Source organism: Prunus avium, chromosome 1 (assembly GCF_965620075.1).
Source record: "Prunus avium chromosome 1, drPruAviu1.hap1.1, whole genome shotgun sequence".
In the NCBI taxonomy this organism is placed as follows: Eukaryota; Viridiplantae; Streptophyta; class Magnoliopsida; order Rosales; family Rosaceae; genus Prunus; species Prunus avium.
In genome coordinates this window covers 60,166,666-60,183,449 of record NC_142284.1, presented here as the reverse complement: position 1 = coordinate 60,183,449, position 16,784 = coordinate 60,166,666, and the positions used below count along the sequence as shown (strand labels likewise).

The following is a 16,784-nucleotide window of genomic DNA, read 5'->3' as shown; positions in this document are numbered from 1 at the left end:
AGATTCGTCGGTCACAGATCTTCTTTGTAAACTTTTTATCTTTTTGAAAGGAAAAAAAACTCATTATATTTATCATATGTTTTGTGAAACTAATATGGTAGCTAATACATTGGCCAACAAAAAAAAATAGACATTCCTCCTCAAATACAAAACTACTTTTAATATGTATGGTTGTAGGATCCGCCTCGGATCTTCTTATTGGAAATATTCCTAAAAAGCCAAACATTTAATGTAATCTTTTAAGGATATTTATTGAATCAAATGACAAGTTTATTGTTTAATAATAATTGTCTTATTAATAGTTATACATGCTTAAACAATACGTTCAAGGAATATAAGATAGGGATAAAGCAATCTAAAGAAGTTAGATTCATGAGACATTTCCTTTTTAACCCTCATATCTTAAATAGTTCATAATCATATAATTATTAATTGTTAATGGATAATTAGAAAAGACAAGTACATACTACGTCTCCTCAATTGAAAGGATTATTAGTCTCAAGTCAATCAAGTGGAGACACTGAGACACATGTGTAGGTGTTGAATTGTGGGGTTTTTTTTGCTGCAAAAGGCTTGTGTCTTTTTGTTTAGTCCATGACTCTCCTTGCCTTTGAGAGCGAGTGGATTTTCCCCACTCATGTCGGTGTTTGGCTGCTCTTTTTCTTTGGTTGTATATTTAGAGTTTCTGTAGCAAATGTACAACAATGTTTTGGGTAGATCTATTTTCTTTGGGTATACTCCAGTTTGTCTCAGTGACGACTAGGTGGTTGAATTGTTTACTCTCAGTTTCTTGAGTTGCAATAATTACATTAATTCTTTGCGAGTGTGGTGTTTGTTTGTTGTCTAGTTTTTACTTATGTTTTATACTTGTGAGAGTTTAAAGATTGTAGTTGTATTTGTAGTTTTGGGCGCTGCGGTTCATGTCTGATTTGTTCAGGCTAACGAATTTTATGTCGAAATTTCTTTGGCCTTATGTGGCTATTAGTAGAGATATATTTGGTGTGCTTGTTGTTGATGAATTCCTCCTTATATGAATTAACTCTAAGTAAGTACTATGTTTCCATATTTATATTAACCCGTCGTAGTTATCTGCACTTATTCTAGCTCTTGTGGTTGACGATCTTTGTACTTGATTTATGAATACAAACAAAAGCAAAAGATAAATCCTCACGTTTCATGAGAGAGAAAACTTCCTCCACCACCTCTATCTCTCTTTCAACTTCCTTCTTTTTGTTTTGGACAAATCTTTTAACTTCCTTCTAGTCAGAGAATAATTGTACAAGGGAATAAAACGAATGTGGTCCAAAGTGTTGTGAACTGATGATAACTTATTATTTGGTGATGAGAATTGAGATCTCAGCGAGTGCTGCATGATAAATTAAAGAGTAGATTTGAAGCCAATGAACGTGCATTCTACGTTCGGTGACAAAAATGGCGGCAAAAGGCATCACATGATGTAGTTTTCCTTTGCTTTCTATTCACTCCATGACAGAAATTGGAAGAATATATCATTGCATTTGGATATTGAGTCAAGCTGTTTAAGTTCAGTGGTTGGCAGGTCAGCTTCCATAATTTCTCACTCCTTGGACTATCCAGTCCTTACTACATTCGAGTCTTTTAGTTCTTGAATTTAGTTGGGGCTCTTAGAGATTGGTAATGTTGTTGGCCCGTGATTCATTTGTGGGCTGTCCACTATATTTATTTATTAAGAAAAAATAAATAATTATTTTCCGTTGGATTTTGTTTATGAGAAAACAATATTTTGAATTATTATAATGTAGAACGGGAGAATCGAACTTAGGTGCAAAAGGGCATGCACACTGCCATAGTCAACTGACCTAATCTAGGTGTGTAATTCCGTGGGACTTAAGTGTCCATAATGTAGATTCATATCTCTTATAATTTAAGAGTATTAATAGTAAATTTTAAACGCAGGATAAGTATAGTTGATAAAAAAAGAAAACTGGAACTTAGAGTTGGGTATCTCCACCAACTGCAATGACTTATCGGCCAAGGCCATCCTTGCCGGCAACTCCCTGACGCCTGCACGACCCTCATTTTCTATACTGGCTCCTTTCCTTTTCACACTAACTCTCTGCACGTATAATATTTGTTATAAGTATTGTTTGTGAAGGATTAGGTAGACAAAAGAGATTAAGGGCTATCGAGAGTCATGAACAGTTAATAATTAATTTAATTAGAGAGTTAGTTAGAGCCATGAAATATAATTAATATGAATGATTTGGATAAAGGATGGAGCTCTGGGTTGCTGGCTGTCATGAGCAGAGTACGTACTGCGTAGGAGGGAAGGGGGACCAATGCAAGTTGCAACTTTCAAGCAGTGTGTTATGGTCGTTGGCTTGTTGCACAAAATAAGCATGTCCGGGACCCCGCTATGTTCGATAAGACATGATTACTGACTCGCTTGGCACCCAACAAAGCCAACCACTTGCTCTCTACCAAAGCTAGCCAACTTTATATATAAGTGATAGTCTAAACTATAAGGGAGAGGGGGTTTCTTACCACACATTACCAACGTGTCATGGGAAGTTCAAACTTGAGACCAATGTGTGCAAGTCAAGGCTCTTATCTAGTTGTGACCAACTAAATAGGCGAGCATGGTGCTTTAAGAAAATACTGAAATGACAACCATTTTATTAAGTGGTTAATGGTTTTGGATTCAATTAAAATACAATGTGGAGTGTTCCTCACATAAACTCATTTGAAAAATTCCTCAATTAATGTTGTTGAAGAATACACGAGTCCCACATAGGAAACTTAACAAAATAGAAATTCGCATAGAATAAATGGTTTCACTCCTAATAAAATCAAGGCCTTTTGTATAAAACCCCACACCGGCTAAACATGTGGTTAAGTTGGGAACAATATCAATATTACTAGTGGCGGGCCAAGAATCCGTCCCTCTGAAATCTTAACATATGCTATATATATATATAGCCCGCAGCCACAACTATAGTTGCTGAATGAATCCAGTGTTATGCATAATCATGCATGCGTAGGGCTGTGATTGTGAATGTGATATTCACGTCCAATATTATAGGTTGTGGATCCCATTTAGTGGGAAATTTGGGTACCATTACCATTCCATCAGTTGTAGTTTTGTGTGAGTTCCGTGCTGATTATGATATGCATGTAATTCACACACGGCCCACTTTGAGATTATAGTGGCTGTAGGCGAAAACCGAAAAGGGGTCCTACATAATCCATATAACCTAATTCCTTGCAAGAAAAATTGTTAGCTTTTAATGGATAACATATATAACTAAAGATGAAAAAAGAAATATATGACTTTTGATATTCGACCATAAAGAAATTATATGACTTATCACCGACAAATTGAATGTAAAACCAACGTGCTAGAGATATTTAATTTTTTAGATAATTTTAGCCGCACGGCTGTACTATTTATTAAAAAAAAAAATAGTTTTGGCAAGTTACAACTGAAAAGTTCATATAATGTTTTACAATAATTTATTTTAATATTTTAATGCAATAATATGTGAAAATTATGTGCATAATACTTTAATTTTGTTTGTATTATTGAAAACTTTGTAAACACCACATGTATTAAACATGAAAAATACATACATACGTGTAAAATACATGTCTTGTATGTTTGCTTTTTAAAAAAACTTGTATTTTACCGAGCCTTTAAGATATGTATGGAAAACGGAAGTATTATTGAAAAATGTATACGTGTGTGTATAATACGAGTATTAAACAAGAAAATACTAAATTATTTATATATATAATAACTCTGGAAAAAGTAAAAAATCAAAAGGGGACAATAGATACTCGGGTAATGGTCTAATAGTAACCCCAAAACACAAAAGCCCTAGAATCAAACCCTAGAAACAACAAGCAGCCGTCGTCGCCGCTGCAGCTAGAGGAAGAAGAAGAAGGTTCAGGGGAACTATCGAAGTGGATCTGTAGAGCATGGGATTGGGGAAGGAAGCCACCAACATACATCATGCTCAAGCGATCCATGAGCAGGTATTGGTCCAAATGGACCATTAAACTACAAAGCCCACATCTCCATAACATGATCTCAGATATGAGGATGGGTTGTATGGGAGAAACAACAGAAACAAACAAGTAGACAACCAAGAAAATTCTAGGGAAAGAGGAGGATTTTAGGGTTTGAGTTTTCCTAGGAGGGGGAGAGAAATGGACTGATGAGGGGTGAGTGTCTGAGAGGAAAAAAGGGTGAGAGAGGTGAAATGGCTGAAGAGTACAGTTGGGGAGGAGATGTGGAGGAGATCTGGGCCTACATTTGGAAAATCAAGAGAGGAAGGGCAAACCAAAACAAACAGAAAAAAAAAAAGAAAAAAAAAAAGGAAGAAAAGCCACACTAGAGGGTGGCAGAGATGCCGTCCCGAAGGGCGGCGACACAGCCACCAACTGCTCAGAAGAGGGCGGTGGGGAAGGAGAGAAGTTCTAGAGAGAAGGGGAGCCTCTCTCTAAAGCTCTCTTATCTACATGTATGTTTGTCAATTGGCGTGCGAATATTTGCTCAAAACAATTAGACTCTTCATTTCCTGAAAAGATACCACTAAAGAGAACAGGGGTGGAAGCCTTTTGGACTAAGACAGATAATGTATTCATCCAATTTTCCTTGAGTACCTTGTTGTTGAAAAAGTAAGTCGATCGATCGATATGACACAAAATGAGCATGTAATATAAACATACACTCTTGCTTGAGCAACACAAAATTGTTAGCATTATGAATATGACTGGCAAAATTAAGTTTTCTTTTGAGCGCTCTAAGCTCAATTCGTATATGAATTCACGTTTTTCATATTTATTACACTAAATATAAATCCAGTTAACAAGAGGATACGTGCTCCCGTCAACAAGTAGGCAAATCATGAGGTGGTAGAAGAATTTTGTTTTGAGGACTAATCCCATTTTTCACTAGGAACACCACAGTCATTCCCCATGTTTGGTGGCGCTCTATGTGACAATGCATCAACCACACACCTGCATCAACCATACAAATAATTAGATATGAATTTTTGAAATTTTAATGAAGATCATAAACAAGGTTAAATTATGAAGATTTATTATAATAAAAAATGGATTGTTGACCTGGATTATCAACTCTGAATCTGATTGCAACCCAACCATTCTTAGGAACCCCAACTGTAGTCTCCTCTGGGGGATCAACAAGATTATAACTCAAAGGGTCTTTCTTGGGATTGAAGTTTCCAAAGCCCCAGCCAACAACATAAAAGCTATATCCATGCAAATGCACAGGATGGTTATCACTTGCTAGGACATTAGTTCCTTGCAAAACCAACTCAACACTTGCATTGTACTCCAAAACCACCACCTTCGTGCCGTATGAAGGCGTCAACAGGTTCTCAGGAAGATCTTCACCGGTATAATTAAATTCCTTTGGGGGTTTTTTGGGAAAATCGTTCTCGAAAACTCCCGGGATCTTATAGTAGTAAGCTTGAAGTATGTCGATGGATGGGGCGACAAAGCTTATGTTGTTCACACTGGCAGCAAATCTTTTACCAAAAGGACCAGTGCATGGTTTGTTACTACAATTAAGGAGGTTGACTGAAATGGTGAAGAAGAGGTGGGTGTTTACATGTAATGGGACGTTGGTTGGGTGATCTTTTGTTGCAAGGCTCCTGATTCTCTTGGTGAAGTCAGTTGATGCTTGTGTTCTATCATAAGGGGGCAGATGTGGAAATTTATAATGAGGGAATTTGGGAGGTTCATGGGATGAAGCTTGGTATTTGAGAATGGCCGTTGTCATGGTTTTGTCAAAACCAGCTCCAATGGCACTTGAATATGCTCTTGCAGCCATGAAATAGAAGCTTGGGGGTTGGTTTGCTTGTAATAAAACATCCATGGATTGGCCAGGAGCTATCATAATGTAAGAGGTCTCAATTTGTTTTGTGTAGGATCCGTCTCTTCCTACCAATATCATTTTGTGGTTTGCTATGCCAAAGAAAAGCTCTTCATCCATTACTGCGCTAATTATCCGAAGCAGATAGGTTTTTCCATGCTTCACTGTCATTTCGAAAGTCCCTGCATGCATATACATGTCACATTATAATGTTATCAATTAATACTTAACCCATGCAAACGTGTGTGTTAGGTTAGTTAGCTAAGGCAATGTGTTCGTCCACTTGTATCTGAGTTCGATCTCCTTTTCCGTACATTAAAATAGTTTAGAATATTGTAATTAAGTTGTTCAAATTAAATTGTTATTTCTTTATTAAGACTATCTATGTGTATATGGATTTCCTGATGAGTTTGGATATATATACCTGATTTGGAGCATGGATAGAGATGGCCTGGTTTCCCATTTATGGTATATGCATCTGACAATATAGGCTCTCCTCCTGTTATATTTGCATTTCTTGGTATCTCCATTACATTTTTCTTCCACCATTCACCTATACAACAAGAAGAATATTAGGGTTACTGAAGAAAGCCTTGATGCTCTGAAAATATATGTGGCGAAAGCCATATACATATGCTTTGCAAACGCTATCAAAAGCCTTGGTGTTTCGTAGTGTCGACGGACACATTGCTTTTGCTAACGCTACCTCATACTACTTTTAAAAACGTTTTCGGAGTACTATCTATGTCAATCTGTGTTGTATTATGGATTCCCCGAAAATTTTTATTAAAAAAATTCCTTTTAAAGTAAGCCTATCTAGCATCAAAAGAAATGAGGTTGATTTCGATAGAAAAAGAATTTGGCAAATAAGCTAAAGTTTTTTTCGGAAAAGTCATAAAAATACTATAAATATAATGTATTTCAAATTACTACATACAATACAACGCAATATTACATACTATGAATTCAATATCACTTGGTATATACAATGAATGATTTGAAGTTGATGGATTTCTTCTTCTATATATTCATATTTCTTTCCAAGAAAATACAAAGATGATATATAATTGTTTACTCTTATGCAAACAATTTAAAGATATTATCAAAATCTCCAGATTTGAGTTTGACATCCCCCTTTCCAAATGGAGCCAAATTAATAGGAAGAATATTATTGTCACAACTTTGAGGGTTTAATAATTGTAATTATTTTCGTACGTACCTAGTATGATTGGAACCTCTGCATAGGGTTTGGAGAAGGGATAGTGAGAACCAGGCTTTGGATAGACCAAAATGGCACCATGAACTGTTGCTCTTGCCCATCCACTGTGTGCATGCCACCACATTGTTCCTTCTTCTGTTGTAAACTCAATTTTGTAAGTGTACTTGTTTCCTGGCCTAATCGGGCACTGTGTAATATACTCAGGTCCATCTGACCATGGATTTCTTGGTTGCTTAACTCCATGCCTGCAAATTAAACGTACATTTAATTCTAGGCTTATTATCACAAAAGGTCCCTGAGGTTTACGAAACTATCAGATTTCATCCTTAATGTTTTTTTGTGTCATTAGTGGTCCTCAAGGTTAGTATGTATGATCACAAATGGTCCTTGCTGTTAGATTCCGTCAAAAACTCCGTTAGTTTGCTGATGTGGCATATATATATATATATATATATATATCACAAAACATCCCTGAGGTTTACACACCTATCACAAATGGTCCCTGCAAATTTTTTTATTTTTTTAAATTTAAAATTCATAAAATTTTGGTTTTATTTTTTAAATTATTTTAAAATATATATTGTATTTTAAATACACATGATACTATATTATTTTAGATGTGGGCTCCACATAGATGCCACATCAACAAACTAATGGAGTTTTTAAAAAATAATTTAAAAATAAAAAAAACCAGGGGTTTAGGGATTATAAATGGTCCTTAAGGTTAAAATCCTTATATAAATGGTTTTTTCATTTTTAAATTTTATGAATTTTAAATTATTTTAAAAAAACTTCATTAGTTTGTTGGTGTGGCATATATGTGGAGCCCACATCTTCAAAAATATAGTGTCATATGTATTTAAAATACAATATATATTTTTAAATAATATAAAAAAGAAAATCAAAATTTTATGAATTTTAAATTAAAAAATTAAAAAATTTCGCAAGGACCATTTGTGATAGATGTGTAAACCTTAGGGATGTTTTGTGATATGTATATATGCCACGTCAGCAAACTAACGGAGTTTTTGACGGAACCTAACGGCAGGGACCATTTGTGATTATACATACTAACCTTGAGGACCACGAGTGACACAAAAAAACATTAAGGATGCAATCTGATAGTTTCGTAAACCTTAGGGACCTTTTGTGATAATAAGCCTTAATTCTAATCAAATTGATCATCATAACATGTATATTTATTTATTTTTGAATGCAAGCGATAGTCTAAAACTATAAAGAGGAGGGGATTGCTCACGCACACAGACACACTACAAAGTGTTATGGGGTTCAAAAACGTAGTCTACAAGTCAATGCCAATTTGCATTGGGCTAGACCCCGTTGACAAAACAGGTATATTTATAAAATTGCTCAAGTAAGCCACGTACCAATGAAAAGTGATATTGTAGTTTGCCTTGTTATAGACCTTAATGATCATTTTATCTCCTCTATGAGCTTTCAAACTTGGCCCTGGAAATTGCCCATTCACAGTTAAGATGTCTTTAGTGCTACATAGTCGAGTATAAGAAGATGACTTCACCTGCAAAAGTGCGTGCAATTTACAAACATGATTGTAGAGAGAGAGAGAGAGAGAGAGAGAGAGAGAGAGAGAGAGAGAGTACACACCACAAAGTTATGGCGATGGGTTTTCCCATTTCCGGCATCAAAAATAAGAAAAAGTTGAAAAACAGAGAAAGCAAAATGCACTATGCCATTAGCCATAGTAGGGGACCAGACCAGAACTTTCAAAGGCCACTATGGTGCTCCAAACCTCAGATTGTAACCAGACTTTGTATTTCTACTCCCCTTCTTCTTCTTCGTGCTCTTTTTTTTCTTTTCTATCTGGACTGTACCAATTAAGAACAATATCCTTCTACATGCCTCATTTCCTCCCATTATGGATTTTATTCTTCAAAATTTACATCTTTCTTAAATAAGCTGATCTGGTTAAGTAAGTTGACGCAGCGAGTACATAAAGAGGATTTCAGTAATAAACCTATTTTAACATGACATAATATACAAAAGCCGTTATAGAACCTATTTGGTATGAAAAATCCAAAACTAGCCACTTGTAATTTTTTAATTGGTTCTTATTAAATTTTAACATATTAAGAACCAATTAGAAAATGACAAGTGGCTAGTTTTGAGTTTTTCTCTCCAAATAGGCTCTATATATATGAGTTTTTGTATAATATCTCATGCTAAAATGAGTTTTTGAACAAATATCTAATATATAAATATGAGCTTTCTGAATGGATTTCACTCAAAATAAAATGTTGTGTGTTTTCTTCTGGAATAAAATTATTTTTGTGGAATTTTAATTTTTGTTGGTCAAATTGTTCAAAAAATTTAATTATGAAGTTATTTAAAAAGATTGAATGAAGAAAAGTTATCCATAAAAATAAAAATAAAAAGACTTAAACTATTCTTAAACAATTTAATAAAGTTACAGATTTAAAATTTGAGTCCGGAGGGTTGGGAGAAAAAACGATTTGAGTCCGGGCAAAATCCAAATAGTTACTTTTTGGAGAGAGAAAATTTGAGTTTAGCCCCTCATGAGTTTGAGAAGACCCAAGGGAGATCAAGAAATTTTATGGTTTATTTGTAGACAAAAAGAACCTAGCGTCAAATATTGATCTATTTGTGTGGTAGGCAATTTAGTATTTTTTTTTATGTGGGAAAGTAAGTATTTGTTGTATTTTTAATAAAGATTTGTGTTTAGTGAGTACGTAAGTGAATTTCCCAAAAAGATTTCAATAAAAAAAAAAAGGTCTTTCTGTCGCCGTCCATCTCTATGCTACTCCGTCTCTTTCATCTCTCCGGCTACGTGTCTCTCAACCCTGCGACTCCGTCTCTCTTTCAGTCAAAGACTCGAACCCATAACCGCAGAGGCGCACACCATCAGTCCGGCGTCACACCGTCCTCAGGCTCTCATCTCTGCGACTCTCTCTCTCTCTCTCTCTCTCTCTCTCTCTCTCTCTTCTGGCTCGCTACTTTGGGTAATTTTTCGTTTTCCTTCTTTTCCTCGTCAATTTTTTTTGTTGGTGATTCACTCTTCTTTCTCAAACTTTGCGTATTCAAATGGCATAGGATCATCTTGCTTAAGCTCTGTTTTTCCTTCTCCTTTTTATTCTCTCTGAAAAGATGCTATATTCTTTTGCATAAACCGGAAAAAGTTGAAGTATGGACAAATTATATAAATTAATTGCATGCTTGTACCGTAAATTGCTTAATCTTTTTCGTCTCTGCATATTCTTGATCATATTGAATATGAATCTTAGCCATACATATTCTTTGCTAATTTCTGTATAAGCTGAAATTGAATTGAATGATCAAATTTCTTAGCTGACACAAGTTCTTTTTCAGGCTTTCATTGTGGAGATCTGGTGCCACAAAGTGCACTGTTCAAAGGGTTTTGTAGAGAATTTACTCAGATAGAGAAAGGCATGGCTGATTCCAAACCTACAACTAGCATGAGATGCCATCATTGTGCTGGTCCTCTTTCTAAGGAGATGGAAACTAGCGGGTGGACCGTTCCACCTCTTATTAGGGATAGCTTTTCTATGGTATTGTTATCTTCTTATCTTATTTTACCAGCCGCATACATATATTGGGAAATTTAGTTGGTAAGTGAAATTTGGACTGATGATCTTGTGTGGTGATTGTGTCATGGTACAGATTGGCTCTGCGGTTGGTGGCACAGCAAGTGCTTTTTATGGATTCAACCATGGTAATCTATTTTTCGTTTTCTTTATTCAGTTTTATTAAGATTATCTACTTTCATCCATTGGCGTTCTTGGTGTATGGTTATTACCGCTTGTTCTAAACTGTTATTTATTTCCTTTGGCATGATGACATTCTTAAATGCTTTGAGTTGTGGAATAGAGTTAGCTTTTTGGGCTCTTCTTAGGCCTCAGTGTCTAAGAATTTGTAGGCATCTGTCGTTTGTTCATTTTCTAAAATTTTTAGGGTGTTTATTTATTTTTTCCATAACATATGTGAAACATCTTCTCTTATCCCCCCAAGTGGAGTTTTGTAAATATATATATTTTCTCTTCTTACCTTGATGTTTGGCAGTGTTTTCTTTAATTATTCTGTAAGCACAAGATGGAGTCCGGGTCCTCCTTTCGTTACTTTTCTACTTTTCCTCTATTTTCAATAAAAATTTCTGCTATTTTTAATTTATTTCCGAATTGTTTGATTGCATAATATCTCGTCATCTTATGGCCATTGTTTGTATTGTAATATGCTTTCAGCTCTTCCAAAAACATTGAACAAAAAGGTGTAATTTCCCTGTATAAATTTTAGTTAATGTGAAGGTGTGCGATTGGTGCAACTGAACCCAAAAACTTTGATTCATACTTCATCAATGCATATTAGGGCCTAGATAATAATTGTGAAGTAATGCAAATGTCCATAATTCGCTTGGAATTATCCACTAAGTCACCAACACCAGTTCTGGGGTGTGATAGTTAAGGCAATAGAGCTTAGGTGGTAGTCTACTTTGGAAAAAGTTTTCTTTGTTTGGTTGGGGTGTCTGTTTGACCCTGTTATTTGACAAGCCAGTTTGTTTTGAAGCCTCAAAATGTATGTAATTTCTGAGTGGTGACCCCAACTCCTCAAGAACTAGTGTAATATGCAAAAAAGATTTCTTATTGTAATGGTGTTATGTTATTTTGAATATGTACTTTAAATACATAAGGGAGCTGGATATCACTTTATGCTTGATTGTGACATTGATATGATGTTTGTCTTGGTGGTGCTTTGATTGTGGAGGGATAAAAGGTCCATGATTGACATAAGGGTAGAACGGTTTGAGAACTGTTATTTATGTAGGTTGCATAGTTTTAGTGTGCCCAAAAGACAAACGGAACTTCGCCAGTTTTGTTTTACATAATTTCCTAAACTTATGCTAGGAATACATTAGAATTTAAGGGATTAATCCTGGAATCAGGCTTCAATGGCAAGTTGCAAAACCCACCTCCAAATGTGAATTTTGGCACATAAACAAGGAGTGCACTATTGGTATTGTGTTGAGAGTGCATATTTGTGTCACCTCTTGGTAGTTAAGATCTTCACCCCTCCGGAGGTGACATTTCTTCCCTTAGAGGTGGTACTATAGTAGATTTAAGGATAGGAGAACCAAAATACCCATAGTGGTGTCTAACATTTGGACTTGAAATCAAATGCAATACTTGGTTGAAGCTAGTGTGCCTCAGGAAGTGGGTTAGTTGTGCTTGAAGGTATTTACACAAGTAGATACCTAGTAATAGTGCAAGTTACAACTTATGTTTGCGGCTTCCCGGTTTCATATGACTGGTGGGCTTTTCACAAACTCAGGATGTGGGGTCTGACTGGACACTTAGTCCCTTTTGTCCTAGTGTGGAATGTATATTCGCAAATTTTCAAATTGCCTATCCCTGTATATGAGATGTGGTAAAGAAAGAATATGTTTGCAAAGACAGAGTGATACAGGGCAGCGGCTATAAGCTGCTGTCCAGCGGGTAGAATAGGACAAAATAATAGTTGAGACGGAACCCAGCGATAAACTGTGCAGTGAATAGGTGGATAAAGCAACAGAATAGAAGTTGGAACGAATATAATTGAGTTCTAGGGCAAAGAGACTGAAAAGAAGCTCTATAATCTGTAATTTTTGAATAAAGTTGATAAAGATCCTTATTACAACTCTTAACTAGGCTTATATAGCCATCAAACCCTAGCATAAATGGGAAAAGGAAAACTAAACCAAAGTCAGGAAAGTGAACCAAATCCTATTTGGAATAGGAAACTGAAAGGAAGTAACTAGAACCCTAGTCCAATAGACTACCGGGCCCAAGTACTCTTGGAGAGCCTTGTAGATGCTAAGGCAGTTCTTTTGTAGTGTATTGAAAAGATGGTGATCAATCCTAATGGATGCACATTCTCTAATGTCGGTTAGAAAAGGATCACATGAACTTGACTGAGTACTTGTTTTGAGGTTCGTGTTTAGGAAGGTGAAATGTGATACTATTTTACATTGACACCATGCCAGTATCTTCTAGACTCATTTAATTCGGAAAAGAAAGAATGCTGGAGGGATCAACTCCTAATATAAGATTATGACATAATTCTGGAATTTCCTAGGAAGATATTGATTTCTGAAATTTTCAAGGAGAAAATTCATTACCTGTACAAATTTTGAGGACCAAATTCTTGAAGGGGTGGTGGAATGTACTATCTTGTGCAAACTTTATTCCATAAAAATGTGGGATGTCTTTTCATGCTTATTTTATGCATGATTAGGGCACCTGAACCCATACATATTACTATTAGGGCCTAAAAAATAATTGTGAGACAGTGAAATGTGCATCTTATGGAATCCTCCACTTAGTCACCAATCCTGGTTTTCAGGCATGACAAAACGAATTTCATGATATGATATTCATTAAACATGGAAAAGCAGAGCTGAAGATGTTCTCTCATAAAATATTTCCCTCCTTAGCTATGAAAAATTAATTTGCTTCAAGTATCTTAATCCCTTTGTACATTGCCATGGCTTGTACATGTCATAAGATGTTATTGGCAATCAACAATATACATACATGTCTGTGTTTATGCTTTTGTTTTTTGTCGAATGACTGTGTTTATGCATACATGCATGCATTCTTGTGAACTTCTGTTTCTACCTTTCATGAGCCCAATGCAATTTTTGTTTTGATGTATTGGCAGAAAGGTTTATTAAAATATTAATATCTAATTCTATCTTCGTTATTTTTTTTCTCGGTGCAGTGATGCCTGTTGTTCGGAGATGGGTAAAAGGGCCTATGTGGTTACATTTTTTCATTGGTGTAAGTTCTTCAATTCTTTTTCTATTTTCAAAATACCTTGCTTCTTATCCCTAAGGATGAAAATGTCAGTATCAGTGTATTTTGATGGAGAAAATAAACTTTGAATTTGAACAAAACTCAGGATTGTAAAATGGTGGGTACTAATTTCCTTGTTTGGGTTCATAACATGGAAAGAAGCTTGACCTTTGGGATTTATAAATCCCAAGTTTAAGTTCCACCTAAAAGTGTTATTTCTAAAATCCCAAGACTTATTCTGGTTTATATAAATACCATATTGTAGTTATGAGATGGGATATTAATGTGAAAATGAAAATTTTACATTGTTTTAGTTGCGTTTCGTGCCAAATTTGCGGGCTGACTTAATATTATATGTGGAGTTAGGCTGTTGAACTCTTGACCAAAAAAAACAAAAGAGCACTCTTGAACGAGGAGGCCATCCCAAATGATGTGATGTAGCCCTGTACTGGTAATTCTGTACATGGTAGGCCAGAGTTCTTTTCTGGTTATCTAGAAGGGTTCTGTTGAACTTTTTGGTTGGTGGATTTCTTGTCCCTGCTGGACATTGTACACTGTTGGCTTTTGCAATAAATATTTGTTCCTTATAAAGAAAAAATTTGGGCTCTTAAATGTTTCAGGATTATATGTTTTTATTTATAGACATATTTCAAGATTATATTTCATTCGATTTGTTCTATTGATATCTTGGACATCTCTTTATATTCTGATATACTTGTTTTTTTTTTTTAAATGAAAACTTTTTTAATATTAAATTTGAGAAGTGTTTTCCATTTTACAAACTGTTTTTTGTTCGGTGGCAAACTCCTCCCATCGAATAGAGCTTCTCCAATTTGGAACTTTAAAAACATTTTTTTTCTTTCTCATTTTCTAAAAGGTAATGCTTGTTTTCTGAAATGGAAAATAGTTTTGGTGTGTAACCAAATGGCCCACATATTACATGCTCGTTGTGTGACTGGTCTAGATATTTGATGAAACAAATAGCCTATGCATGACTCATGATGAAAATTTATTCTGGTTGATAGGAAAAAATTAAATTACACCATGCCTTGCCTATATTTGAACAGTTGGTTCTTCATGGGTTGCATTGGGCAATTTATTTTGGTTACTCATCTGCATGTGTTTGTGTCTGTGCATGTGTACACGTTTCAATCTATGTTCCTAAAACTTTAGAGGTTTTGGGTTGTTCCTGAACTTGCTTTGCTGCGTTATTTGTATGTGCTAAATTTTTCTATGCTTACTTTTAAAAAGATAGTGAATGACATAAGTCTTCCTTTTGCAACTGTAGGCTCCGCCTGTGATTGTATTCTCTTCAGCTTGTGCAGGTTTGGCAGGTCAGTTATTGTTTTGTTATATTATGTAAGATCATCAATGTGGGCTATTTGATTAGCTTTTACCAACTTTTGCTAATGTCTAGTGATAGTAATTTTGTTGGAGAAATAAACTAATTAAAGTTAACTTAGTCTGGCTGTAAATTATAACAGATGAAAAATCCGAATTTTATATAATAAATTAAGTTAATTAGCATATAATTTAAGAAATAATAATAAGATGAAAAGAAAGAGTAAATGTGAATGATTGAACTGAAAATCTTGGGATAAAAAAGACTGAGAATGATTAGATAAAATAGATTAAATGAACTGAGTATGACATTGTAGTGATAGCAATAGACAAATGTTACTAGCTTTCATTGAACATGATAACCAAGCGAACAAGCTCAATCAAGTCTAAGTCATCTAAGTTACTTAAACAGCCTAAAGTATGAGTTGTAGCTGAAATCACACCAACATGTGCAGATACCATTGATTGACAGACTCTGACATGTTTTGCTCAATGAAATATGCCAAATCAAAATCCATGAACTTACGAAACACACTAAAATTTCTGGAGCTTTATAACGGTCATCACAGCGTAGTTTCGAAATTAGTGCTTGTCGTTGGTGTGAACTTTGAGATGGTGCTTTCAGCTTTTAGATCCGTTTGTCATCATTTTTGTATTCACTGTCTGGCACTACGGTGAGGGCAACACTCAATGCGTGTAAAACTTGGATCTTGTTTTACAATTCTGCAAACCTCTAATAGAGCTGTTATTTAATGCCTTTTGGAAAATCTACAGGTGGGGCTGTTCCAGCCTTGGCCCAACTTGCTTCTTCCTCTTATCGTGCAGTGGTCTCATCGTCCTCGTTGCCTCCAACATCTGAAGACGAGAAGATTCACAAGTCCAGAACTTCCTCTACTCTGTAATGTACAACAGCTTTATGCAAGCAAGTGCACGTGAGGGAACCATCAAGGCCACCTGTGTAGTTGTCCACTTCATCGAGGTGGTTCGTGAAGTCCCGACAGCTTCAGGCAGACACAAGTTTTGGTCATACAAAGTTATTATGCAAATACTTGTTGGGTAAATCTTTATGCTATGGTAATACTTTGCTTTTGACTTATTTTTCCGACCACTTTATTTTCCGTGTACATGTAAATTTACTGGATGTGTTGCAGAGGAAAGTGCGCTAAGATCCAATATCTAATCAGACAATTGTTAGGCCAAGCAAGTATTTCTCGATTGTGGTTTATAATTGCTTAACTGGGCATGTAAACTAAATGAGTTAATAAAACTCCAATCCAACTCGATTTAACTATTTAAAGGGGTTGAACTTGTTTTGGCAATACTTAAAAGAGTATGACGCTCGAGTGATTTTGGTGATAGGCTCGCGGTTCTTCTGACATATGCTGCTCACATGACTGGGTTTCAAGGTGTGAAAATTAGTGTTGTGATAAGTCTATAGTAAGTGCGTTCATAAGTTGTATCTCCCATCCCATGTGTTTTATATAATTCTCTTCTTAAGCAT

General features: G+C 35.4%; 2 protein-coding genes across 4 annotated transcripts; one reads left to right on the top strand and one right to left on the bottom strand.

Annotated features, from left to right (window-relative positions):
- Positions 1 to 4,870: 4,870 nt before the first annotated feature.
- LAC14 (laccase 14) lies at positions 4,871 to 8,822 on the bottom strand. The gene is made up of 6 exons (XM_088247358.1): positions 8,727 to 8,822; positions 8,489 to 8,640; positions 7,101 to 7,345; positions 6,306 to 6,434; positions 5,110 to 6,063; positions 4,871 to 5,001 (listed from the first exon to the last, which is right to left on the bottom strand). Exons 1-6 carry the CDS (start codon positions 8,820 to 8,822, stop codon positions 4,871 to 4,873), a joined length of 1,707 nt encoding a protein of 568 aa, XP_088103484.1.
- Positions 8,823 to 9,827: 1,005 nt separating this feature from the next.
- LOC110767069 (uncharacterized) lies at positions 9,828 to 16,483 on the top strand. Of its 3 annotated transcripts, XR_015833124.1 has the most exons (7): positions 9,828 to 10,099; positions 10,467 to 10,666; positions 10,779 to 10,830; positions 13,869 to 13,927; positions 14,309 to 14,408; positions 15,231 to 15,276; positions 16,058 to 16,152. XR_015833124.1 is itself a non-coding variant. In XM_088247544.1 (6 exons), the coding sequence occupies exons 1-6, from the start codon at positions 9,895 to 9,897 to the stop codon at positions 16,183 to 16,185; spliced, it is 690 nt and encodes a 229-aa protein (XP_088103670.1). In that variant the 5' UTR covers positions 9,835 to 9,894; the 3' UTR covers positions 16,186 to 16,483. The 3 variants fall into 3 exon arrangements, 2 of the variants coding, with proteins under 2 accessions (XP_088103670.1, XP_088103671.1); XM_088247544.1 differs by lacking the exon at positions 14,309 to 14,408 and having other exon boundaries at positions 9,835 to 10,099; positions 16,058 to 16,483; XM_088247545.1 differs by lacking the exons at positions 9,828 to 10,099; positions 14,309 to 14,408 and adding an exon at positions 10,258 to 10,281 and having other exon boundaries at positions 16,058 to 16,483.
- Positions 16,484 to 16,784: the final 301 nt, after the last annotated feature.